This window comes from Bos taurus, chromosome 5, assembly GCF_002263795.3.
Source record: "Bos taurus isolate L1 Dominette 01449 registration number 42190680 breed Hereford chromosome 5, ARS-UCD2.0, whole genome shotgun sequence".
NCBI lineage: Eukaryota > Metazoa > Chordata > Mammalia > Artiodactyla > Bovidae > Bos > Bos taurus.
Window position 1 is genome coordinate 110,308,879 of NC_037332.1, and position 25,900 is coordinate 110,334,778.

General features: G+C 46.9%; 2 protein-coding genes across 5 annotated transcripts; one reads left to right on the forward strand and one right to left on the reverse strand.

The window, feature by feature from the left end:
• Positions 1-5,192: 5,192 nt before the first annotated feature.
• On the forward strand, positions 5,193-7,169 carry TOMM22 (translocase of outer mitochondrial membrane 22). Its single transcript, NM_001100335.1, is given in 4 exon segments — positions 5,193-5,310; positions 5,537-5,655; positions 6,090-6,207; positions 6,439-7,169. Coding segments are annotated over 4 exon segments (423 nt in total). The 5' UTR covers positions 5,193-5,199; the 3' UTR covers positions 6,514-7,169.
• A 1,432-nt stretch (positions 7,170-8,601) lies between these two features.
• JOSD1 (Josephin domain containing 1) lies at positions 8,602-19,788 on the reverse strand. Of its 4 annotated transcripts, none has more exons than XM_005207319.4 (5): positions 19,726-19,788; positions 18,505-19,315; positions 11,686-11,814; positions 11,361-11,555; positions 8,602-10,703 (listed from the first exon to the last, which is right to left on the reverse strand). In XM_005207319.4, the coding sequence occupies exons 2-5, from the start codon at positions 18,687-18,689 to the stop codon at positions 10,604-10,606; spliced, it is 609 nt and encodes a 202-aa protein (XP_005207376.1). In that variant the 5' UTR covers positions 18,690-19,315; positions 19,726-19,788; the 3' UTR covers positions 8,602-10,603. The 4 variants fall into 4 exon arrangements, with proteins under 4 accessions (XP_005207376.1, XP_005207377.1, XP_059742274.1 ...); XM_005207320.5 differs by having other exon boundaries at positions 19,648-19,788; XM_059886291.1 differs by having other exon boundaries at positions 19,592-19,788.
• Positions 19,789-25,900: the final 6,112 nt, after the last annotated feature.

Consider the following 25,900-nt stretch of genomic DNA (forward strand, 5'->3'; position numbering starts at 1 on the left):
CAACAGCAACAAGGAGGTCTAGTTAAAACAGTCACAATACATGCTAAAGGGGAGGGAGGAGGCCGCAAAGGCAAAGGAGGATTTTATGTTTACATTTTTCTTATCTTTCTATAGTATGAATTTTATTTCATCAGAGTCAATGATATCTGTAGATTCCACACAAGATGGCCTTCTCAACCCTTCAAGAATATTGGTCTTCTAGCATTTTTTGAAAGAACCTGTAAAAGAAATCAGATGCCATTGCTAAGTTGCTTCAGTTGTGTCCAACTCTGTGCAACCCTATGGACTGTATCCTGCCAGTTTCCTCTGTCCATGGGATTCTGCAGGCAAGAATACTGGAGTAGATTGCCATTCCCTTCTCTAGGGGATCTTCCCCAGCCAGAGATCAAACTGGCGTCTCTTATGCCTAACCTGCATTGGCAGATGGGTTCTTTACCATTAGCGCCACCTGGGAAGCCCCAGATGCCACTGGCATTGGGCTATTAAGCTGATCTTTTATTTCTGTAGAGCTAGCCTGTTACTGAACTCAGGTTCAACCACGTGCATGCTCAGTTGCTTCAGTCACGTCCGACTGTTTGCGACTCTGTGGACTTAGACCGCCAGGCTCCTCCATTCATGGGTTTCTCCAGGCAAGAATACTGGAGTGGGTTGCTATGCCCTCCTCCAGGGGATCTTCCTGACCCAGGAATCGAACCTCAGTTTCCTGCATTACAGGTGGATTCTTTACCACTGAGCCACTGGGGAAACACCGGGTTCAGCTGCACATTGCTTAAAAGCCAGTACTCAGAGACAAGTCTTGGTTGGAAAGGAAACGTGGCTTTATTCAAGAGGCCAACAACTTGGGGAGAAGCAGGCTCATGTCCAAAGCCAACTCTGAAATTCTGCTGACCATACAGTTTTTAAAGGGACAGTCATTTGGGGAGGGGATCAGTCTTCCTTATCTTCCATCCTGTGCAGACTTTCTCCTGATTGGTTGGTGGTGAGATAACAGGGCAGTTCTCCAGGAATCTTGTGTTCAGCCTAAGGTTACAATCCTCCTCCTGCGTGGGGACCTGAATTCCTACATAACTCAAAGGCTAGGTATATCTCTTGAGTCCCCGTCCCTCCATGGCCTAATATGAAAGAAGGATTGGGACTGTCCAGTCCTGAGAGTCTGTGGTTCCACAGTCAGTTGGCTAAAGAGGTATATTAAATTTCCCTTATGTTAACTTTTTGGGCACATTATAAAAAGAAGAATTTTCATCCATTGTATAGACAAAAAATTAAAATTTGGAGAATTTGGAGAAAAGGATACTTCCATTTATTATTGTGAAAGTATGCTGCTGCTGCTGCTGCTGCTAAGTTGCTTCAGTCATGTCCGACTCTGTGCGACCCCATAGACGGCAGCCCACCAGGCTCCCCCGTCCCTGGGATTCTCCAGGCAAGAACACTGGAGTGGGCTGCCATTTCCTTCTCCAGTGCGTGAAAGTGAAAAGTGAAAGTGAAGTCGCGCTCAGTCCTGTCTGACTCTTCGAGGCCCCATGGACTGCAGCCTACCAGGCTCTTCCGTCCATGGGATTTTCCAGGCTAGATGCTGGAGTGGGTTGGCATTGCCTTCTCCGTGTGAAAGTATATGATACTGTAATTCTGAGGGCAGTTACCTGATACCTAGCAAAATTTTAAATGTTCACACTTTTTGGCTGGATGCCATGATCTTAATTTTTTGTTTTTACCAGTAGTCATGTACAGATGTGAGAGCTGGATGATAAAAAAAGGCTGAGCGCTTAAGAATTGATGCCTTTGAACTGTGATGCTGGAGAAGACTTTTGAGAGTCCATTGGACTGCAAGGAGATCCAATCAGTCCATCCTAAAAGAAATCAACCCTGGATATTCATTGGAAGGAATGAAGCTAAAGCTCCAATACTTTGGCCACCTGATGTGAAGAACTGACTCACTGGAAAAGACCCTAATGCTGGGAAAGATTCAAGGCAGGGAGAGAAGGGGATGACAGATGATGAGATGAGAGCATCACCAACTGGATGAACATGAGTTTGAGCAAGCTCCAGGAGTTGGTGATGGACAGGGACGCCTGGAGTGCTGCAGTCCATGGGGTCACAAAGAGTTCGACATGACTGAGTGAACAACTTTTTGTCCAGGAAACCCATTTCTAGAAATCCATCCTTCAGGAATACTTGCAGCAACCCTGTGCTGTGCCTCGATCTCATTTCTAAAATGGGGGAAATAGCACCTGTAGGTTGATCTGAGGATTAAATGAACACCCCCAAACACCCACCTTCGGACACAAATGATGTCTGATACTTGAGTGTTAACTCACCTTTATGTTAATACATTGAGATTGTTAACTTCACATTTTCCCAGAAGACCAATAAATCTCCAGCTCTCTAATTTACTCCCACCAAATACAGCCCTCAGGGAAATGAAACTGGATTCAGGGAAATGAAACTGGATTCAGTTCAGTTCAGTTCAGTCGCTCAGTTGTGTCCAACTCTTTGCAACCCCATGAATTGCAGCACGCCAGACCTCCCTGTCCATCACCAACTCCCAGAGTTCACTCAGACTCACGTCCATCGAGTCAGTGATGCCATCCAGCCATCTCATCCTCTGTGGTCCCCTTCTCCTCCTGCCCCCAATCCCTCCCAGCATCAGGGTCTTTTCCAATGAGTCAATTCTTTGCATGAGGTGGCCAAAGTACTGGAGTTTCAGCTTTAGCATCATTCCTTCCAAAGAACACCCAGGGCTGATCTCCTTTAGAATGGACTGGTTAGATCTCCTTGCAGTCCAAGGGACTCTCAAGAGTCTTCTCCAACACCACAGTTCAAAAGCATCAATTCTTCGGCGCTCAGCCTTCTTCACAGTCCAACTCTCACATCCATACATGACCACTGGAAAAACCATAAGCCTTGACTAGATGGACCTTTGTTGGCAAAGTAATGTCTCTGCTTTTGAATACGCCATCTAGGTTGGTCATAACTTTCCTTCCAAGGAGTAAGTGTCTTTTAATTTCATGGCTGCAATCACTAACTGCAGTGATTTTGGAGCCCAGAAAGATAAAGTCTGACACTGTTTCCACTGTTTCCCCATCTATTTCCCATGAAGTGATGGGACCAGATGCCATGATCTTCGTTTTCTGAATGTTGAGCTTTAAGCCAACTTTTTCACTCTCCTCTTTCACTTTCATCAAGAGGCTTTTGAGTTCCTCTTCACTGTCTGCCATAAGGGTGGTGTCATCTGCATATCTGAGGTTATTGATATTTCTCCCGGCAATCTTGATTCTAGTTTGTGCTTCTTCCAGCCCAGCATTTCTCATGATGTATTCTGCATAGAAGTTAAATAAGCAGTGTGACAATATACAGCTTTGACGTACTCCTTTTCCTATTTGGAATCAGTCTGTTGTTCCATGTCCAGTTCTAACTGTTGCTTCCTGACCTGCATACAGGTTTCCTAAGAGGCAGGTCAGGTGGTCTGGTATTCCCATCTCTTTCAGAATTTTCCAGTTTATTGTGATCCACACAGTCAAGGCTTTGGCATAGTCAATAAAGCAGAAATAGATGTTTTTCTGGAACTCTTTTGCTTTTTCGATCATCCAGCGGATGTTGGGAATTTGATCTCTGGTTCCTCTGCCTTTTCTAAAACCAGCTTGAACATCAGGAAGTTCACGGTTCACGTATTGCTGAAGCCTGGCTTGGAGAATTTTGAGCATTAGTTTACTAGCATGTGAGACGAGTGCAATTGTGTGGTAGATTGAGCATTCTTTGGCATTGCCTTTCTTTGGGATGGGAATGAAAACTGACCTTTTCCAGTACTGTGGCCACTGCTGAGTTTTCCAAATTTGCTGGCATATTGAGTGCAGCACTTTCACAGCATCATCTTTCAGGATTTGGAATAGCTTAACTGGAATTCCATCGCCTCCACTAGCTTTGTTTGTAGTGATGCTTTCTAAGGCCCACTTGACTTCACATTCCAGGATGTCTGGCTCTAGGTGAGTGATCACACCATCGTGATGATCTGGGTCGTGAAGATCCTTTTTGTACAGTTCTTCTGTGTATTCTTGCCACCTCTTCTTAATATCTTCTGCTGCTGTCAGGTCCATACCATTTCTGTCCTTTATCGAGCCCATCTTTGCATGAAATGTTCCCTTGGTATCTCTAATTTTCTTGAAGAGATCTCTGCTAAGTCACTTCAGTCGTGTTCGACTTTGTGGGACCCCATAGACGGCAGCCCACTGGGCTCCCCCGTCCCTGGGATTCTCCAGGCAAGAACACTGGAGTGGGTTGCCATTTCCTTCTCCAATGCATGAATGTGAAAAGTGAAAGTGAAGTTGCTCAGCCCTGGCTGACTCTTAGAGACCCCATGGACTGCAGCCTACCAGGCTCCTCTGTCCATGAGATTTTCCAGGCAAGAGTACTGGAGTGGGGTGCAATTGCCTTCTCCGTAAAGAGATCTCTAGTCTTTCCCATTCTGTTGTTTTCCTCTATTTCTTTGCATTGATTGCTGAGGAAGGCTTTCTTATCTCTCCTTGCTATTGTTTGGAATTCTGCATTCAGATACTTACATCTTTCCTTTTCTCATTTGCTTTTCGCTTCTCTTCTTTTCACAGCTATTTGTAAGGCCTCCCCAGACAGCCATTTTGCTTTCTAGTGTTGGCCTAAGTGTGATATACCGACTTGATGGACATGAGTTTGGGTAAACTCCGAGAGTTGGTGATGGACAGGGAGGCCTGGCGTGCTGCGATTCATGGGGTCGCAAAGAGTCGGACACGACTGAGCGACTGAACTGAACTGAAGTGTGATATCTGGGAGGCTTGTTATTAATAAAATGCAGATTTCCAGACTCACCCTAAGTCCACTGAACAGAATTAGCGCGGGCACACCCGACTCTCTGCCTTAACAAGTTTTCCAGTTGTGTCACGTTCCCGTCTGCCTTTTGAAGGCCAGTGAAGCATCATTGACTCGATGGACGTGAGTCTGAGTGAACTCCAGGAGTTGGTGATGGACAGGGAGGGCTGGCGTGCTGCAATTCATGGGGTCGCAGAGTCGGACACGACTGAGCGACTGAACTGAACTGACTGAACTGAAGTCAATCCGCCAGACGGCGCTCTTCCCCAGTCCGCCAAGCTCCGGCTCCCGGAAGAGCGGCTCTATCCGCCGCCGTCGCTGCACTCGCTTCTTCTTTTTCGCTTCCGGTGCCCCCTCACAGCCATGGCTGCCGCCGCCGCCGGCCCTGGGGCGCCTCTGTCCGCGGACGAATTGCTTCCGAAAGGCGATGCCGAGAAGCCTGAGGAGGAGCTGGAGGAGGAAGACGACGAGGAGGTACTGAGCGCCGCAGGGCAGAGAGGGGCTGGGAGGTGTGGGCAGGGAGTGGGGGTGTGGGATCCGCGTGCTGCGGAATCTGGACTAAGGCGCATCGCGGAGCCTGGAGAGGTCCCAGCGGAGGCGTCTCCTGGAGGCGGGGTGAGGCCCTGCTTGGACCGGGGTGTCCCGGCGTCCGGGGTGGTTGCCGCAGCTTCGGCCCATATCCACGCCTCCTCCACCACAGCTAGATGAAACCCTCTCGGAGAGACTGTGGGGTCTGACGGAGATGTTCCCGGAGAGGGTCCGGTCCGCGGCTGGAGCCACTTTTGATCTCTCCCTCTTCGTGGCTCAAAAAATGTACAGGTAAGGGACAAGGGTCAAGACATTGGGATGTGCCTGGCGTGACCGAGGTGCCCTGAATGAACACGGGCTTTGGAAGCAGCAGACCTGGGTTGGAGGCCACCTCGATCACTGAGTGACCTCGGATTGGTGCCACCTTAACCTTTCTTGGTCTTGATTTTCTCTTCTGTAAAGTGAGGCTTCTTATCGGGTGGGGGGTCATTGTGAGGATCAGATTATGTGTAATAAAAGCAGCATTGTGAGAACTCAGTTCAGACTCTTATTAAGTGTACAGCCCCCAGACTGCTCCTCCTGTTTGTGGCAGGAGCACGGTGCAGGGATTGGGTAGAACACGTTTATCAAAAACATCAGTGTGTGCAGGGTGAGAGGTTTGGTTACTAGTTCGTTCTTGGGGAAGCTGTTTTTGTCTCGCCGTCACGCTCATGCTCCCTGTGCAGGTTTTCCAGGGCAGCCTTGTGGATTGGAACCACTTCCTTCATGATCCTGGTTCTTCCGGTCGTCTTTGAAACTGAGAAGTTACAGATGGAGCAACAGCAGCAGCTGCAGCAACGGCAGGTGAGCCCAGACCCTGGGCTTTTTGCCAATAGTGGCGACACAAGTTTGTTTATTCCTCCGGCACCTAGGTAGGGCAGCTAATGTGCCATGCAGGATTGGGATCTGGCCCAAGCCCTTTGGGTACCATTTTCGCAACATTGTTTTCATAGACCTTGTCTGCCCAGACAGGTATGATGAAAATGAGACCCTTGGGTCTGTACAATGCCTTACACCCCTCCTTTTCTTTTCCAGATACTTCTAGGGCCTAATACAGGGCTGTCAGGAGGAATGCCGGGGGCTCTACCTTCACTTCCTGGAAAAATCTAGATTGCTACTGCTATATTTGACCTGTCTTGGTGGGAAGAAGTTTGAAAATTCAATAGTGTTTGAACTGCTGATTATTGGATTTTTTTTTTTTTTTTTAAACTTTGGCACATGGCTCTATAAACCTGGTGGCGGGAATTCTCCCCACATTGGCTCATGGAGAGACTCCTCACTTGCAGCTGTGCCCTCCACTGTCCTGACTTATTTCTTCTCTCCTCAATGCTGATACCAGAGAGCAGCAACGCAGACGGTTACTCCAGCTCTGGCCACCCACCCCCCCTCACTAAATTACTCCTGGTGGAAGATCTCACTATTCCCTTGCTGGGGTGGGAACTGATGCCGTGGAGAAGGATATGCTCCTGACCGTTAATAGAATGGAGATGTTGGGGAGGGATGTGCACACAAGATAAAATACAAAATGCATTAATTACAGCTCTGCTGCAAAGCAGCCACTGTGAATTTCTGTGTATGTTGGAAAGGATGGAGGGAGGGCTGGCAGCTTCAGCCACAAGATGGGGACTGGAGGACAGAGCAGGAGCTCATTTCCTCCAATATTTCGGCTGTTAGACTTGTGTGTATATGTGTCTAAAAAGGAAAAAAAAGTCAGTGCTCACATTTTGTATTTAAATATTAAAAAAAAAATGATTCCAACCAAAAAATATCTTCCAAGTGCTTGTGATACATACCCGGAAATTACTTGGACCATTTTAGCAGGACAAAGGCTGCCCCTCATGTTTTCTCTCACCTAAGCCAGCAGCACCATTTAATACTGATTGACCCCTTAAGGCCAAAAAGGTAAAAAATTCCTCTTTGTCCAAGACCCTCTCTGAGTTGCAGCAGTCACTTTCAGGTCTGGCAACAGAGGACTGGGTTCATGAACTTGCAGTCTACGACGACGACGTTTCAGTCACTAAGTCGTGTCTCTTTGCGACCCCATTGACTATAGCCCGCCAGGCTCCTCTACCCATGGGATTTCCCAGGCAAGGGTACTGGAGTGGGTTGCCAGGATCTTCTTGACCCAGAGATTGTAACTGCATTGACAGGCAGATTCTTTACCACTGAGCCACCTGGAGAATTCTCTAGTGGTTCAGTAGTTAGGACTTTGCACTTCCACTGCAGGGGGTACAGGTTTGATCCCTGGTCAGGAAACTAAGATTCCACATGGCCATGCAGCAAATCCAAAAAAAGAAAAAATTATAAAGGACTTGTAAAGAATGACAGTATTGATTTCTAGTCTGGGAATAGGAAGGTAGCAAGTACATCTTGGGTTTGTTCTTTTTTAAAAAATACAATTAACCCTTGAAAAATAAAGGGTTGGGGGGACTAACCCTCCATGCAACCAAGTCTCTGCAGTTCTTTTTTCAACGGCCCTGTGTGGGTCTGCAGTTCAACCACAGATTGTGGTACTGTAGTATTCACTGAAAAAATTTCATGTATAGAGTGGACCCGCATAGTTCAAACCTGTGCTGTTTGAGGATCAACCGTAATTGCTGATGAGCTCTTAATAGTGAATCCAGCTGTAGCTCTTTGCACTCTGTATTTTCCACTTAACATACATTTTTATTGGCATTGTGCTAGTAACAATACTAAGCCTTTCATGTGGGTTGCTGGAACCTTATTATACAATTTAGGAGGTGGTAGTATTCTCATTTTACAGAAGAAAACAGTCCCAGAAAGGTTAAAATGATCTGCTCCGGGCTGAACAGAAAATGCCTGATCTGAATTCAAATCTAGACAGTCCTACTTAGAATCCTGCAATGTACTTGATGCTGGGGCCTCCAGGCCCTCTTGAAATGCTACTTGTTAATCAGGGAAAAATATATTACTTGTCAATAAAGAAAACTTGTACTTAGATGAAGGTTAGGGTTCTTCATATTGTGGAGCCTAGTTTTTTAAGTTAAATTGAGAAATGTCTTAGACTTCTTTTGAATCAAGTCGTACTTGGTGAATCTTTTGTCTGGATTTTTGAAGTGAGAGGTTTGACCAAAGCAAAGTATGTCTCTAAAAGAGGACTTAGAGCAGTTGTGAATGCCTTTTAAAGCTAAAGTTCACTTTTTAAAATGTACATAGTTACAGAATTCAGACGTGAAATTTATGGAGTTTTCCATTTTTAATATTTGGTTAAACAAAATACATCTTTTGTAAACAAACCCAGCACAAGGCCAACAAAAAGGAATAAAAGCAAGAAAAAACAAAAAGCCTAGGGTTGCCCCTTACTGGACATCAGGGTCAGGCCTGCCCACTTCCTTAAAGGAAGTGGGGCTTTCTGCCCTTGGGCATCAGCATAGGTCCCTGTTCCTAAGCACCAGAATTGGATATGAACAGAGGAACCAGCCCTGAAATGGTTAAGCGTCTTTGCATATCCCATTGGCTTATGGACTCCCAAGTGCATGAGGACTCCTTTGAAGTGCTGTCTGCACAGGCCCAAGCAGACTGGTGGTGAGGAGTTTCCTCCTCCTCCCAGGAGATGGCTTACATCACTGACCGTGCCAATGGACCCAAGGTCCTGCTTGTGACAGTCAGCAAGGTTGGCTGTAACTTCTGGCTGGTGGTGGTTGGAATGTCATTGTGCAGGGGTGATGAGCTCCCTGTGGTGCCAAGCAGGTCTGGTGTAGAAAATGGTGCAGAAGAGACTGCGGCCACTTGCTGAGAGGGTGAAACGCAGTAGTTGCTTGGTGGCCTCTGTTACTCAGCGTTAAAAAAATGGCCTTGTGGGATTGAAGATACATGTGCAGAAAAGGTGCTGGTGTAAACATGCACTCCAGTCACAGTGGGGAGAAAGCCTCAGCTTCATCCCGTTAAGCTTGCTCAGGCTGGACATGCAAGCCCCAGGCTGGCTCTGCTGCTGGAGAGGAGTCTGGCCAGTGGGGCAGCTCTCAGACCTGCCAAGACCACTGATCTGTGAAGGGCTGAACAGGCCACCCCTGCCTGCCCCCCTGCCTTGAGACCACCACGGCCCCTTTGGTGACAGGCGGTGTAGTCTAACACTTCTCCTGTTTTCCAAAGTTACCAGGAGAAAAGTGGCCTACAGCTCTTTAAAGAGGTAGGGGGGGTCAATTCTCAGTTGATCTGTAAAGGAAACTCCAGAGAGATGACAAACCCAGGTCCTAAGCAGAATGCACATATCTACCCAACGTGAGGGCCCTGCTTCTGGTCACCAGAGTGACTCCAAGCCTAAGACTTCTACTAATTTGAGCTGCTCCAAATCTCTGAGGGCTTAGCTTCACAATACTTCCCTTGCCCAACACTGTCTCAAACTAGTAGAATTTGATGGTAAAGGCAGTCTTATTTTTTTCTGATTTTGCCGGGGTGGGTCAGCTGGGAAAACTGCCCTTTGGCCTGTCTTGTGTCCCCAAACCTTCTAAACCAGTGCAGTGAAGTGGCGGGGACAAAGCTGGAGTGAGGCAGACAGGCTGTCCGTGCCTGTCCCCAGCCTGGCTCTGGCCACATCCTCTTAGGTATCTAGCTCACCCTGTCATGTTAGAATATTGCAGGATTCAACCACCTGGCATGAAATATTAGAGAACTTTTCATTATCAAACTTCAAGGACGACCATAAACCACTCCTAAAAATGGGGTCAGGGTGGCATTGAGGGCTGGACTCAGCCTGCTGTGCGGCTGCTGCAGCTCTGGAGATGGTTTCCTGAGAGGCCTTCCTGCTCTGAGGCCTTCAAGCCAGTCCCATGGGCTTTGTCTGGACTGTGTTCAGATTCACCAGCTGCCAGGGAAGGGGATGGGGAGGCAGCGTCCCGCGGGGGTCAGAGCAGCAGTGAACTCCAGCAGAGCCTCTGCCAAGCCCTCACAGAAGCCGGGAGAGGCAGCTGAGACCCACCTTCCTTCTCTTTAAAATAAAACCAAGGTCTCCACAGCTCGCCCTAAGCACACAGAGCTCCTGCCTTCCTTTTCCAGGAGCGAGTAACGCTGGTTGGTTCTTCTAACAGTCCACGTGTCTGTCCTATTGCACTGTCAAATCAGAGGGAAAAAACCCGATGAGATGTTTGGGGAAGTGGCAAGGGCGGACCCACGGCAGAGGCCGCAGCACATCACGGAGGATTCCAGGGGGCTGAGGTGCCGGAGGCTGGGTAGGACTGCATCACACGTCAGCCCTCCAGCTCTGATGGGCCTCCACCTCTTCTGGTACCACCAGCAGGAGTTCACAGTTCTTTCCTCGCAAATGATGTTTTAGAAACTTCCTACAGGAAAAAAAGGGTAGATGAGAGAAAATGAAATGCTAGCAAAACTGCAGATGCCAGTCTTGGGGCCACATGTTCACTGCCAGGCAGTAACCTTGTTATTTATACCCTTGGCAGTCCTGAACACAATCTAGTCGTCTTGTTCTTGGGGCACTCCACGTTTGGTTACCTCTCAATCTTTCCAGTTAAATTTCCAATCTGAACTTTTGCTCATCCTCATATGTTACTGCCAACAGTAGCCAGTTCTGTGAGGAAGAGAGCCCCAAGTATTCTAAAGAACTTCTAATTGTAAAAAAAAAAAAAAAAAAAAGAAAGAAAAGGTTTCTTCTTTGGTCCTAAGAAAATTTAGCCCTCTGTGGCCCAAATGTCTGTCTTCCCTTCTCCGAACTGGCAGCTATACTGTCACAATTGTCTAAGTTGGAGAATGTTACAAGGGCAGTCCCACCAAACCAGAAAGCCAGCATCCAAGGTAATGGCACTTCTCTACCAGGGGACTTAACATCCTCTGGGGCCATGGAAGATTCAGGTCTTTTAAATCTAAGACCCTATGATTCTAAGTAACAACAGGGAGAGGATCCACAGAGCTAGGAATTTCACTTGCCTTGTCAAATACCCAAAGGTAAGTTCAACCTGCCACTACACCAGCCACACAGGTACCTGAGCTCGCTCTTGCCTCCAATCCATTCGGGCATCTTCAGTTTGGAGTCCAGGTTGTAGTAGGCACCTCCCACCTCTCGAACACAGATCCAGTGCTGCCTTTTGAGTGGCAGCTTCAGGGGACCCCAGCACAGGCTGGACGGCAGGTTCATGATGAAGCCCATAACGTTTGTGAGAGCAATGGCGCCAACATCCCTGCAGAACACAAACGGAGTCAGGCTCCACAGTGTCAGCCAACTCCCCAGGATTCCCCGGCTGTAACCCCACCCCAGCTTCCTTTCCAGCTGAGCGTCAGATCCCTTCAAGTCAAGCCTGGTTCGATTACCTGCGCTTGTCCCACCAAACAGCTTCATAGCCTTTGGTCTGAAGTGCTGCCATAATGACGTTCACATCGTAGTTCCCATTTCCCAGCATGCTCTTCTTGTGGGGGGTCACCATGGTGTTTGGCGACAACCTGCAAATGCGACAGGAGGGAAGCTGAGATTGGCTGGCCAGCCCAAGCCCTCCTGGCCCCACACTGGCAGGGACAGAAGACACTTTACACCACTGCCCCTGGAAGCCCGTTGCCGTCCACTCAAGTTAACGTAACCAGTTTTTTACTAAAGTATTTTGTAGTCTGAGCTCCTGCTGTCCTAGGGATTTATCTTTTGATGCAAAACGGTAATTCAGCAGTGGTGGCGCCTATCTGCCTGCCATTTAGAAAGTGCGTCTATAGTGAATTCAATGGATATAAAGAAAGAAATCTCTCATTTATGAAATCCCCAGATTTCCCTTTTCTGAAATTTTCTTTGCTGATCTTCCTGCTTTGATACAGCCTTTTTTTTTTTAACATTAGAAAATAGTATTTGATATTTTGATTTGCATGGGTAGTATCTGTCATTAGTTTTATTTTTTACAATTTAAATGCTTTCTATTTAAGGCCTGCATACTTGGTAATTATTAATTATTAAATAAAGGCCTACACACAGGTAACATCAATGTATCAACTGGGGCCCCAGGGAAAGCAATTAAAAACAGTATTAACCTGAAATGCATGAACCACCTAAAGGTATTCCAAATATACATGTGTGTGAAATACTGGAATTTGAAAGAAAATACGCCAACTGAAAAAATATTTTTGCCACCAGACAAGCAAAACTCAACTGCAGTCTGGTTCGCCCGCTGGCTTTAAGCCATCTTTGGGTCAGGCCTCTTTAGCCACTCCTCCATCTTCAGATAAGGTCAGTTCTGGAGGCATTTCCAATCCTATTAATTTGCTTTCGCAGGCCGCACAGGCCAGGACCTGCGGAAAGGCAGGGGCAGCACACCTCTCACCCCAAGGAAGCGTCGTGAGTTCCTCAGGAATACAGGTGGAGAGCGGCTATCTAGGAGGCTGCTAACTGCCATCTCCAGAAGAGAATCAGATCTTGCAGTCAACTCTAAAAACTTAAGAGATCTTAGACTCTACACACAGCAACCATACTGGTATTTTTCCAACATACTCTTGCCACTGCTTAAAGCCTTCAAGGCTCCCAAAGCACTTAAATAGATCTAAATGACATTGGCAGGTCTGTAAGACCCTTAGGATTCTGCTGACCTCATCACTACCTCGCAGCACAAAGACCTTCTGTCTACTACCTGGACACACAAGCTCTTTCTCTCTTTCAGGCCTCTGCACTCACTGTCTCCAATGTCTGGAATGCTCTTCCCCTACATCTCCACTCGGCCTGCTCCTCATCATGTGGGTCTCAAGTGTTACTGCCCTAGAGACCTTTTCTGACTGGCCAACCTTAACTTTCTCCCAGTCATTTCCTCTTACATCCACCTGCTCCAATTTAATTACAGCCCAGGTTACTACTGGACATGTTTTCTGATTTGCCTGTGGGCTAATAAGAGGAAAGGCCAGCCAAGTCCCTTGGCTTGGGTCTAAAATGTAGTTTGATAGGATAAAGGCTCTGGGATAAAGGCTCTCAGTGCATTCTTGGGCACTTAGATCAAATGAGAAAGCCTATGGGAGAAAGCCTATCTCAAGATATATCGAATTGCTTTCCTTCACCAACTTTTCAATAGTGTCTCGACCTTCAGTGAAGTCTCCAGCCAGTAGATGCATGAAGGTCCCAGTAGAGAAACTGCCAAGTCTTCCACCTCTTTTACCACCTAACTCCCAACCAGGCTTGAACCTGAGTGCTGTGCTGTCCCCTCAGTGTGTTCCCAAAGGACCACAGAAGGTGCTCAATACAGTAGCTGAATGAATCAAGGAAACAGGTTTCCTGCAGGATTCCTTGAAGCCCCTAAAATGCTAATATTTACCTTGAGTCTCGAGGAGACAGGGGTTGGGGGTGGGGTTTGGGGAGGGTGGGTAGTAAAACGTTTCAGTTCCCAAACATCCTTGACTGCAGTTTTTTGAAGTGCATCTTCGAGGACTAGAGTTTCCAAAGGCGTCTTCCCCTTGTCCTACATCTTCTATCTCAGATTCAAACCCTTGCCTGTCTATTCCTACTCTCTCCCCCTAACTGGAGGCCCCTCATCTCACACCTGGATATTTTGAAACAGGTTCCTAAATTGACCTCCGTGCTTCTAAACACTCCTTCCACCTACTCAGCCTGTATGTTCCTGCCACATTCACCAAAGTGTCATTTCAATTACTTACGTAAGAGCTGCCGATGGAGCCAGTTGCCTCGTTGGCCAGCTCTAACCCTCGCAGCCCCACTTGATGTGCTTTTCCCTTTCATGGGGCTTAGTGTACTTCAGGTACCATGGCCATGTGGCCTCTCTTCTTTAGCCTCGTCCTTGTTCCGAGCTAAATCCTAAAGCTTTTTCAAGTTCCACCTAATACCCAACCTTTTCCATGAAACCCTTCTTGACTCCAACGTAGTAGGAAAAAAGAGAGCGATCTAAGGACCACACGTATTTGAGTTCACATCCAAGCAGCATCAGTATCAATTTTGCGATTTAATCTCCACACCTGTTAGCTTACCTGTAAAATGGGAACTATTCCTATCTTATAGGACCACTGAAGAATTCAGTAATTTCACACTTGCCCAGTGAAATAGCCGATGAAGGAGTGGCTAAATAAATGCCCAAAGTGAAGGGGTGACTGTATCTCTCATAGCTGGGCACTAGCAACTGAATAACCATGTGTTTGCCAAACCAATCAATATAGGGAAGGCCAAGAATGGTTTCCGTCTCAATCCTAGAGGAGAGGTCATTTGAGTAAGTGGAATCCAGGGACTTCCCTGGTGGCCCAGTGGTTCAGACTCTGTGCTTCCTGTTCAGGAGCATGGGTTCAATCCCTGGTTGGGAAACTAAGCTGCTGCAGGCTGGGTGCAGCCAAAAAAAAAAAAAAGATAAAAAATATTTTGAAGAAATGGGATTTATCCATTGTGCCCATTAAACCAGTACTTGTTTCTACTTTAACAATAATCAGGTGCCCACTGTGTTAGCTACTTTTAAGAGATTTATCACGTAATCCTTCCAACAATCTTGAGATTAGCCCCACAGTGTAAACAAGGAAGCTGAGGTACAGAGGTCAGGGTGGCTTATACAGTCATGTACAGCTAGTAAGTAGCAGAGCTAGGAATCCACCTCTAAACCTAAAGTTACACTCAACGGTCTCCTGGATACCGCAATACCTGCTCCCGCTGAATCCCATGGGAATTCTACTCTGTCTCAGTGGAATGTTTTCTTGAGATTCCGCAGCAAACTCCTGTTAAAGACTGTCTTAATAATTTCCATAGAGATTCTGAACTATACACTAGCCTCTCATTTTTGTCACCAAGGCAGACGTAAGAGCCATGAGATGTGAAGTCATCCACAAGTGAAAAGATGGGTTCTGTGTTTGTCTAAGGTGATGTTTCAGGTTTCAATGAAAAGGAGATGTGGAAACATTTCATCAAGATTCATTTTCTCTCAATTTTTTCCTTTTTATCAGTTCTGAAGAGGTGTGACCTTAGAAAATATGGCCTGGGACCTCCTAACGTGTTTTAAAATTTTTAAATACATAAAGCACAGATTACAGGGCCAGGCACACCAAAGGATTCTGTAGGTGGTGGCGATGAGCAGGAGGAGTCTGCCTGGCCCTTGGATAAGAAAATTTAAATCTCTAGAGGTTAACACTCAACAACACGTTTTCTCAGTTTACAACCACCATACCTTTAAATGTGGCTCCTTCCTTTAAATGTGTGCTCAGGGACTTTTTAATGGGGGGAGGGGGGTGCGTAGAAGGGCTTCTCTGTGGTACAGGATGTTCACCAGTATCTATAATCCCTTATAGTTTGATCTTTTCTCCAATTTCAGTTGTTCATCCTTTCCAACAACCTCTCTGCTATTACTACAATCGTGACCACTATCTTCAAATCCTGACTGAGCCTGTCACACCTGACTGTCTCTTCCCTGTTCCTGTGTTGCTGTCATTAGCTTAGTCCTTTCCAAATCCCTATTCATTTCCATTTCTACCATGAGTCATCTCATACCCACAACTGCACTGAAACTCCACCCTGCTTTTGTATTTCTTCTACCTGGCTAGAATTCAACTACAGGGATGAACTTCCTCTCAACAAATGGCATTAATCAAAAACTTTTCCCCATTGCTACCATTTATCAACATCTTCAAAACAGCACAGAACTTTGGATCTGGGAATTTTAAATTATCTAGTTAACATTACTGTCAACATTACTCTTTTCTGTTAAGATCCAAACAGATTATCTTTTTCCCTTTAAACTGCTCTAAATTCCAAAGTTCTAATTCACTTAAATCTATTCTCAAGCTGGGTCAATGTACAGTTCTGAGCTGTATTACTTCTCTGTGGCTAAGTTTTGTTCAGCTTGCTTTCTTTACAGTGCCGAGTGGTGCCTGGCACACTGCAGGCAGCTAGTAAATGTTTGCTTAAAAAATTCCATCCTCTCTCCCTCACCTCTTCTCCCTTTTTTTCCCCCGCTCTGATTCCTTTCACACTTCTTTGTTTCTGTGTATCCACACAGAATCTTCCCATGTTAAATACTCTGTACAGAATGCCACCTCTGGAGTGGTAAGGTACAAATATTCTCGTATTTACATGGACATTTACATCATGCTGACAGGTAACTGGAGAATGCAGTACAACTTGCTAAAGCTTCAAAAGCCAGAACAGAACTTTGGTTCTATGTGAGTTTAGCAAATATTTAGCATTCTTTCAATCGGGGAAAACACAGCTGAAAGAGTCCTGCTATTATCCACAAACAGCTTATAATCACAGTCCACATCTTCAGACCCAGGCCCAACTTCCTAGAAGGGTGAGCGGCTACTGACGATATAATTGCTCTGACATCCCTTCCCAATATTCAGGAAGGAGCAGAGTAGTTAGGAAAGCAGGTCCTCCATTCACAAAGCCTGGGTCCAAATCCTGCGATTAATAGGTCTATGTTCCCATCTGGAAAAATCAGAAGTAACAGGATCTACCTTGTAAAATGGGTGTCAGGAGCAAGTTAACACAAGGAAAGCAGTCAGAACAGTGCTCGTACAGAGTGAGCGCTCATCTGTGTTAGTGGTTATCATCATGTTGACCCGGGCCAAATTTATCTGTGAAAAACTTCTAAATGGACACACAGAATCTTGTACTTGACTTTTGCTAGTTGAGTGAAACTGGGTAAATTGCTTAAGGTGAATTCTGGTTTCCTAGGATCACTCCTAATAAGGTTGTAAGCTTGTCAGAGTTCAAAGTATTAAGCACATTCAAGCACTCGGGGTCTTTTCCTTCTCCCTAGTCTTCGATTAGGAAATAATTTGCAAATATTCAATCAGGAGTAGAAGATGTATTAATGGCTGGCCAAATGGGAGCAGTCTAAAGGACTGGCCTCCAGCAATCTGAGACAAATTATCTCATCTCCCAGGGCCCTGTTGCCTGAAGAGTTCATTCTACTTGCCAGGTAATGGCTATGATGCAAAGGACACATTTGCCCTGCTAAGGCATTACTATGGTTATTATTGACCTTGGAAAATAATTACCCTCATTATAACTTTGTCAGCACACCAAGATTAACATTCTTTTAAAAGAGGGCCTATGGTTCTTTTAGGGTAAATGGTCCATACCTATGCTTCAAAAATCACCCCAGATAGGTTGCTCTCAGCTGTAATTCAGGCCCTCCTGGGGCCATAATTTCATCTCTGAATGGAGTCAGAGAAGGATCTTCTGTAACTGCCAATATGCACTGCTTGAAGAATTCCTGAGCTTTCTTCGCACTTGAGAACTGAGCAGGATAACTCTTTAGTAGCTAGAGTAGTGAGACAGGCTCACTGCCAAAGTTGCTATGGACTGCAGACATGCTGCTTATCCAGACACTGCCAAACCATTTCTCAAACTCTTTGAGAGAAAAGTTTTAAAACATCAAAGCTGAGAGAAAAAAGCTGAACTTCTATCAACCTGTCTGGTAGCACTTTGCAAAGTAGATAAGAAAGGCCATCTGGAATGAAGTAGAAAGGGGAGAGGACCTAGAGTCAGCCTCAAATTATAGCTTTGCTACTTCAAAGCTGTTTGGACATTACCTGACCTTTCCTTCTCTTTCTTTATCAGTAAAAAAGAAACAGTAAATCAACTAAGAGAGCTAAACAAAACACCATATAAAAAGCACCAAGGCCAGCACATGGCTTCACAGAGAAGCTGAGTATTGTGCAAGAACTTTCTTACGGAACCCACAACATTTCAACTCTGATGACAGGTGATTGAGTGTGTACCTATCTGGTTCCCCTTCTAAACTCTTAAACTCCTTGAGGGCAGGACTTGAGCGGCATTAATATCACCGTGGTCAACAGCACAGCAACAAACCTGGATTTAAGCTTGGCTTCATTTCTTGTTATGTTACCTTGGACAAATTACTGAACTCCTCTGAGTCCTGTCTTTATCCACAAAATGGAAATAATTACACATTCCAATGGACTGTAGAGGGGATCACTTGAGATAACACCACTGAGGCTCTTAGCACTGACCCTAGCCCACTGGAGGTGCTCAGTAAATGGTCCTGATTATTCTCTTTCCCATTCCTGTGTCCCTTACACCTGCTAACAGCATCTAGCTAATAAGACCTGTTAGTTTGAAGGTTTATGCAGCAGAGAAGTTGCCCCATGCACAGAAATTCAGAAAGAGCAAAAACTATATGTATGAAGACCTGAACGAGAAGGGGAGTTCCCTACCTCTGGAAAATCTCTTGCAGCGTTTCCCGGGTGAAGGCATTGCTGTCCTGGAAGACGTTATTGAGGGCGTGCAGAGCACAGAGCTCCCTGCGCTGTTTCTCATGGTAGATTTGTGGGGGTGCTGCCTGGGGCAGCTCCAATGATTCAGATTTGACCTTGTCTCCTTTCCATGGCACGCAACTCATGTTTTTCCTTTTAGGTTCCAGAGAGGGCTAAAAACACCCCACCCTTCCCTCCTGAGGAGGAATGTAAGCTTCTCAGTCTTTTGAGATTTCCTGAGGTCCACCTTACTTTCTGGTGTCCATGATTTATGCTTTGTCACGGGGAGAAGAAAAGGTTGGACTCAAAAGGAAAAATAATCCCTCTCTTCTCAACAAAAAATTAACTTTTGGATTAGTGTATTTCACCGCCACTGTCAAAGTGCAGAAGTTTTAAAAAACCATGTAAAATCAAAGACCTTGTTTTCCTTCTTCCACCCCCTCCAAAAAAACCCAACGATTTTCTTGTTGTATTTTCTCTCTGCAAATGCCAACCAGGCCTCAAGGCAGGACGACCGGATGGAATCGGTCACATCGCTCCTTTTCTTCCATTTCTTTGGAACCACGAAGTCACTGGCTTGGGAAACAAGGCCTAAGCGGCGGATAAAACGCAAATTTCGAGCAGCTAACGAGGGCTGGCCGGCGTGGGTTCGCGGGCCCTGCTGCGGCCTCGGGGGAGGCTCTCCATCCTCTTGGGTGCGGCGGGACCTCGAGAGGCCGAGACGGACGCAGCTCCTTCGGAAAGCGCGAACTCTCACCCTCTCGACGCGGCCCTACGGAGAAGACAACTCCTGTCAGCTCCGGCGGTCGTGCGGGCCCCCGCGGAGGACCGGGCTGCCCCGGGAAGCGGCGCGGCGGGTCCGGCCCCAGCCCCAGCCCCAGCCCCAGGGAAGGTCCTTCGCGGCGACTCGCAGGCCAGTCAGGGGTGGGGCCGGACAGCTCGCCTCGCTCTCGGGGGCCTGGGCCCACCCAGCTCGTAGCCCCCACCCCAACCTCCCCCCCGTCACGTGAGTGCAAAACCCGAGCCGCCCTCCCGCCGCTCCCCTAACCCCGGTCCCCGCGCCGCCCGGACAGCCTGCTGCCGCGCCGCCGCTCGCCCTCTCACCGCTGCCGACCGCCACCTGGAGCTGCGGGCCGCCACCTGGGTCGCGCTCCGGGCGGGCGGGCAGGGGAGCGCACGCACCTGAGCCCGACGTCAGCGGTCCCCGCCCGGCGCGTGCTCCGGAAACGCCCTCCTTCGCCGTTTCCCCGCTCCCGCCCAGCCGCGGCGTCACGTCTGACGTCAGCGTGACGTCAGCGGCGCCGGCTTCTGGGCCGCGGCGCCCGTTAACAGGGTGCGGGCTGCGGTGGGTTTCCTAGGGGTGCGGGGTTGGGAGTTCGGCGGCCGCGGCAGCCGCGGCGGCGGCGCTAGCTCGCCGTAGGAAGAGCTAAGTGCCGGGTTCCTCGGCTCTGTTCCTTCCGGGGCTGGGCTGGGCTGGCCAGGCGGCCCGGCGAGTCCCGCCCCGGTGCCTATTCCGCCCTTCGCTTCCCCTGGGCGTCGGCTCCGTTCCAGGGCGGCGACCCGGCCCGCGGCTGCACTTTAGCGGCTCTTCCCACCCGTCCGCTCTCTCTGACCGTGCTTTTGGGGCTGACTGCTTGCGCGAACCCGGACTAGTCTTACCTGCGCCGACCGTTTTATGTTTGTCTAGCACGCCGTTTCCCAGGTTATTTCATAGCACTTTACTGACGCGGACGGGCGCAGAGTTTCTTGGTTAGTGGGCCCGACCGCCGTCACTTTCCAGGAGCTCCTGCGTGCTGAGTTCCTAGCTGCGAGCCGAGTTTGAAGTGGTGTACAGCCCTATTTCAGTTCCTTGGTGTCGAATTTCGGCTTGCTACTCACAGATCACCGTCCTTTTGCCTCAGGTTCCCGTCTGGTCCATGGTGGTGGCCATAGAGTTTTCCTCTGAATTTTCTCTAGGTCTATCTTGAGAGCAGTGTGTGTATCAGGAAGATGAATTCAGTCTCGCATGAATCGCCGCCGCCCGCTTTTTTTTTTCTTTTTGAATTTTTTGTTCAGAAAGTTCGAAAAACAATAAAAAAAAATAACGATTCGGTCATTTCTTTAATTCTGCTCCAACAGAACTCACTGTTAAAACACAAAGTTCAATTGAGTAATTTGAAAATCTAATTGAGTTATTAAACAACTCATGTATCTGGCAGCACCCCAGCTAGTAAATAGAAAGGTGCTCCTAGAAGTTGTGCAAAATGGAAGGTTTTTAATAGAAGAAAGTGGATTGTATCGCTGGAAGGGCACATTCCCTTATAGGAAGGCAAGGGTTTTATCAGGCAGAGTAGTTCAGTAGTGATTAGTTAAAGATGCTACTCCTGATAGAGGCTGAAACTGCAATTTAGTTAGGTGTTAAATCTTGGCTGGGCTTAACACAAGTGATATCTTCCCAGATGGTTCGGTGGTAAAAAATCTGCCTCCAGATTTTGGAGGCCCTCCAAATTTGCACTCCAGTTCAAGAGAGGCAAGAAAGAGGTCTGGGTTTTGAGCTCTGTGCCGGGAAGATTCCCTGGAGTAAGAAATGGCAACCCACTCCAGTATTCTTGCCTGGAAGATTTCGTGGAGAGGAGCCTGGTGGGCTACAGTTCACAGGGTCGCAAAGAGACGTGACGGAGCACGCACCAACCAGTGACTGTACAGACTAGCACTTAGCAGGTTATGTGCCTGCCTGTGTGATCGGGAGTCCTCTGCCCTGATTGACACAACTTTTGAATTTTTTATAATGTGTAACCCACCTAAGGATTAAAGTTATATTTGCAAAAGATTCGTTATTGAGGCTTGCAAGCATTGTTCTAAGTGCTTTACTTATATTAGCTGATTTACTGTGAACTATCCTGTTAAGTTCATACTTCTCCTTGTGCTGACAACTGAAGCACAGATTAATTTGTTTGAGGTCACATAGCTAGTAAGTAGTGGACCTAGGATTTGAACCTAGGTCCTAACCTGTCTTCAGAAAAAGGATGTAAACATGATAAGGAAGTCCTTCTCTAAAATGTGATTTCAGATTCTTAAAGAAGTACCTTCTTGGACTTCCCTGGTGATCCAGTGGTTAAGAATTTGGCTTGCAATGCAGGGGACACCAGTTGGATCCCTGGTCTGGGAAGATCCCACGTGCCGCAGGGCAGATAAGTCTGTGAGCTTCAACTACTGCAGCTGGTGCTCTACATCAAGAGAAGCCACGGCAACGGGAAGCCTGTGCACTGCAACCAGAGGAAGCCTGAGAGCAGCAATGGAGATACAGCACAGCACAGTTCAGTTCAGTTCAGTCGCTCTGTCGTGTACGACTCTTCGCTACCCCATGAATCGCAGCACACCAGACCTCCCTGTCCATCACCAACTCCCGGAGTTCACTCAGACTCAAGTCCATCGAGTCAGTGATGCCATCCAGCCATCTCATCCTCTGTCGTCCCCTTCTCCTCCTGACCCCAATCCCTCCCAGCATCAGAGTCTTTTCCAATGAGTCAACTCTTCACATCACGAGGCCAAAGTACTGGAGTTTCAGCTTTAGCATCATTTCCCTCCAAAGAAATCCCAGGGCTGATCTTCAGAATGGACTGGTTGGATCTCCTTGCAGTCCAAGGGACTCTCAAGAGTCTTCTCCAACACCACAGTTCAAAAGCATCAATTCTTCAGCGCTCAGCTTTCTTTACAGTCCAACTCTCACATCCGTATGTGATCACTGGAAAAACCATAGGCTTGACTAGAAAGACTTTTGTTGGCAAAGTAATATCTCTGCTTTTGAATATGCTATCTAGGTTGGTCATAACTTTCCTTCCAAGGAGTAAGCGTCTTTTAATTTCATGGCTGCAGTCACCATCTGCAGTGATTTTGGAGCCCAGAAAAATGAAGTCTGACACTATTTCCACTGTTTCCCCATCTATTTCCCATGAAGTGATGGGACCAGACGCCATGATCTTCGTTTTCTGAATGTTGAGCTTAAAGCCAATCTTTTCACTCTCCTCTTTCACTTTCATCAAGAGGATTTTTAGTTCCTCTTCACTTTCTGCCATGTTCAACCTGATTTTAGAAAAGGCAGAGGAACCAGAGATCAAATTCCCAACATCCGCTGGGTCATGGAAAAAGCAAGAGAGTTCCAGAAAAACATCTATTTCTGCTTTATTGACTATGCCAAAGCCTTTGACTGTGTGGATCACAATAAACTGTGGAAAATTCTGAAAGAGATGGGAATACCAGACCACCTGACCTGCCTCTTGAGAAATCTGTATACAGGTCAGGAAGCAACAGTTAGAACTGGACATGGAACAACAGACTGGTTCCAAATAGGAAAAGGAGTACGTCAAGGCTGTATATTGTCACCCTGCTTATTCAACTTCTATGCAGAGTATATCATGAGAAATGCTGGGCTGGAAGAAACACAAGCTGGAATCAAGATTGCCGGGAGAAATATCAATAACCTCAGATATGCAGATGACACCACCCTTATGGCAGAAAGACACAGCACAGCCACAGATAAATCAACAAACAAAAAAAGATCCGACATTTCTTAAAAAAAAAAAAAAAAAGTAGTACCTTCTCTGTTAATATATATTTTTTATGGGTAAAGCCCTGTAGTGAGAAGGGCATTTTTTTTTTTTTAAACGCATACCATCAGGTGTAAGCACATTCTGAACTTGAACTCCTTCTGGAAGAGCCAGTTGGTAAGAGTCTAAATATCAATATTATTCTAGAATATAATGCCATAATTGGCTCTTCCGACAAACTGGGATTTTAATATTTTTATCTAATGGAGATATATGTAGGATCAGTTCAGTTCAGTCAGTTTCTGCAGTGATTTTCTCTTTGCGACCCCATGAATTGCAGCACACTAGGCCTCCCTGTCCATCACCAACTCCCGGAGTTCACTCAGACTCAAGTCCATCGAGTCAGTGATGCCATCCAGCCATCTCATCCTCTGTCGTCCCCTTCTCCTCCTGACCCCAATCCCTCCCAGCATCAGAGTCTTTTCCAGTGAGTTAACTCTTCACATGAGGTGGCCAAAGTACTGGAGTTTCAGCTTTAGCATCATTCCCTCCAAAGAAATCCCAGGGCTGATCTCCTTCAGAATGGACTGGTTGGATCTCCTTGCAGTCCAAGGGACTCTCAAGAGTCTTCTCCAACACCACAGTTCAAAAGCATCAATTCTTTGGCGCTCAGCCTTCTTCACAGTCCAACTCTTACATCCATACATGACCACAGGAAAAACCATAGCCTTGACTAGACAGACCTTTGTTGGCAAAGTAATGTCTCTGCTTTTCAATATGCTATCTAGGTTGGTCATAACTTTCCTTCCAAGGAGTAAATGTCTTTTAATTTCATGGCCGCAGTCACCATCTGCAGTGATTTTGGAGCCCCAAAACATAAAGTCTGACACTGTTTCCACTGTTTCCCCATCTATTTCCCATGAAGTGATGGGACCGGATGCCATGATCTTCGTTTTCTGAATGTTGAGCTTTAAGCCAACTTTTTCACTCTCCACTTTCACTTTCATCAAGAGGCTTTTTAGTTCTTCACTGTCTGCCATAAGGGTGGTGTCATCTGCATATCTGAGGTTATTGATAATTCTCCCGGCAATCTTGATTCCAGCTTGTGCTTCTTCCAGCCCAGCATTTCTCATGATGTACTCTGCATAGAAGTTAAATAAGCAGGGTGACAATATACAGCCTTGACATACTCCTTTTCCTATTTGGAACCAGTCTGTTGTTCCATGTCCAGTTCTAACTGTTGCTTCCTGACCTGTATACAGATTTCTCAAGGGGCAGGTCAGGTGGTCTGGTATTCCCATCTCTTTCAGAATTTTCCACAGTTTATTGTGATCCACACAGTCAAAGGCTTTGGCATAGTCAATAAAGCAGAAATAGATGTTTTTCTGGAACTCTCTTGCTTTTTCCATGACCCAGCGGATGTTGGGAATTTGATCTCTGGTTCCTCTGCCTTTTCTAAAACCAGCTTGAACATCAGGAAGTTCATGGTTCACGTAGTGCTGAAGCCTGGCTTGGAGAATTTTGAGCATTACTTTACTAGCATGTGAGATGAGTGCAATTGTGCAGTAGTTTAACGGTGAGCAATTTCTCCAGAACAAAAAAACTGATCAAAACCTTTGGAGTTGGATGACTTCTTGTTCCAGATTCCTAGCTGTATTTGTACAGATTTGGTTGCAAACAGGAACAAGAAGTTGTCTCTTAACTCTCAAGTAGATCCTTGGAACTGAAGGTTCTTTGGAACTCCGTCTCTTGCTAACTAAACTTTGTGTTTTCAGACCGCTAAACCTGGGTATGTTATCTTCTCAACTCAAATGGCTGCTCTTGCTTGCTTGCTGCCTGGGACGAGTCGCCGTGGCCAGCATTATTAGAGTTTGACTAATCCCTAACTTCAAGCTTTTCAGTCTTTTGGAAGAAGAATTCAAGACAGTAGAACGGGTATTGATAGTGTTTTGAGTTGGAGTTTTCCACAGCTGATGACACTGGAAGAATCTCCCATAGGAAGCTACCTTAGCAGACACTAGAGTTTCGCCTTTCAGTTTACAAATGTGGTGAGGTACTTTTGGCTTCTGTTTGAGCTGGTTGCCTCATTTTGGTCGTGTAATTGCTTTCTCCGCAGAGACAATGAATGGGGAATTCTCCCTAAGGTCAGCATTTAATTAATTGCCGCGCTCCGGCTGCTATAGTACTCCAGGCATCGATCTTATTAAAATTGCCTGGAGATTGCCAGCAGGTTGAAAATCCGTCTTCTGTGACAGCCTGGAGTCCTTGAGTTGAGTGGGAGGTGCCTTGCTCAATTTACAATCTCCGTGGGCGCGGGACTTATCCGAAGACTGGATTGGGCCTTTCTCCTGTCTATCATCGGAAGGCTCTCCGCCCCCGACAATCCTACTGCAGGATTTGGAAGCTGAGCACCGCCTCTGAAATCTTGGGGAGTGATGGGCGGTAAGGGTAAACGCGGTGTGAATTTCTCTCCTTATTGGTTGGCTGATGTGTCAGTCGTACACCGCTCTGCTCCCATTGGCGGGAAGACTCCAGGCCGGTAGCGTGGACACTGTACTGCCCACTTGAAAGCTACGATCCAGGCGCGTGACGTCCCAGACTTTTGTTGTTGGGCTTTGGGCCTCATTAATTATTCATTAGGTACTTGAACGAGCTGTAGCGATTGGTGGCCGAGAGGGCCGGTCGATTGTTTCTTAGCTAGAGATACGTGTCACCCTCTACGCGGCGGGAGAATTTTCGCATAAATTATTCTGATAAGGTTTGGGGGCGTGGCCGCTCATAGATTAGGCAAATAAGCTGAGAGGGAGGGGAGGCCGGCTACGAATTAGCCT

Bases quoted from the DNA above. Each gene is read 5' to 3' on its own strand.
- JOSD1 (XM_005207319.4), bottom strand. From the start codon at position 18,689: ATGAGTTGCGTGCCATGGAAAGGAGACAAGGTCAAATCTGAATCATTG. The intron at 11,556-11,685 runs GTAATCGAACCA...TGTGTTCTGCAG, and splicing joins GTTTGGTGGGACAAGCGCAG to GGATGTTGGCGCCATTGCTC. The intron at 10,704-11,360 runs GTACCTGTGTGG...TTTTTCCTGTAG, and splicing joins GGAGGCAAGAGCGAGCTCAG to GAAGTTTCTAAAACATCATT.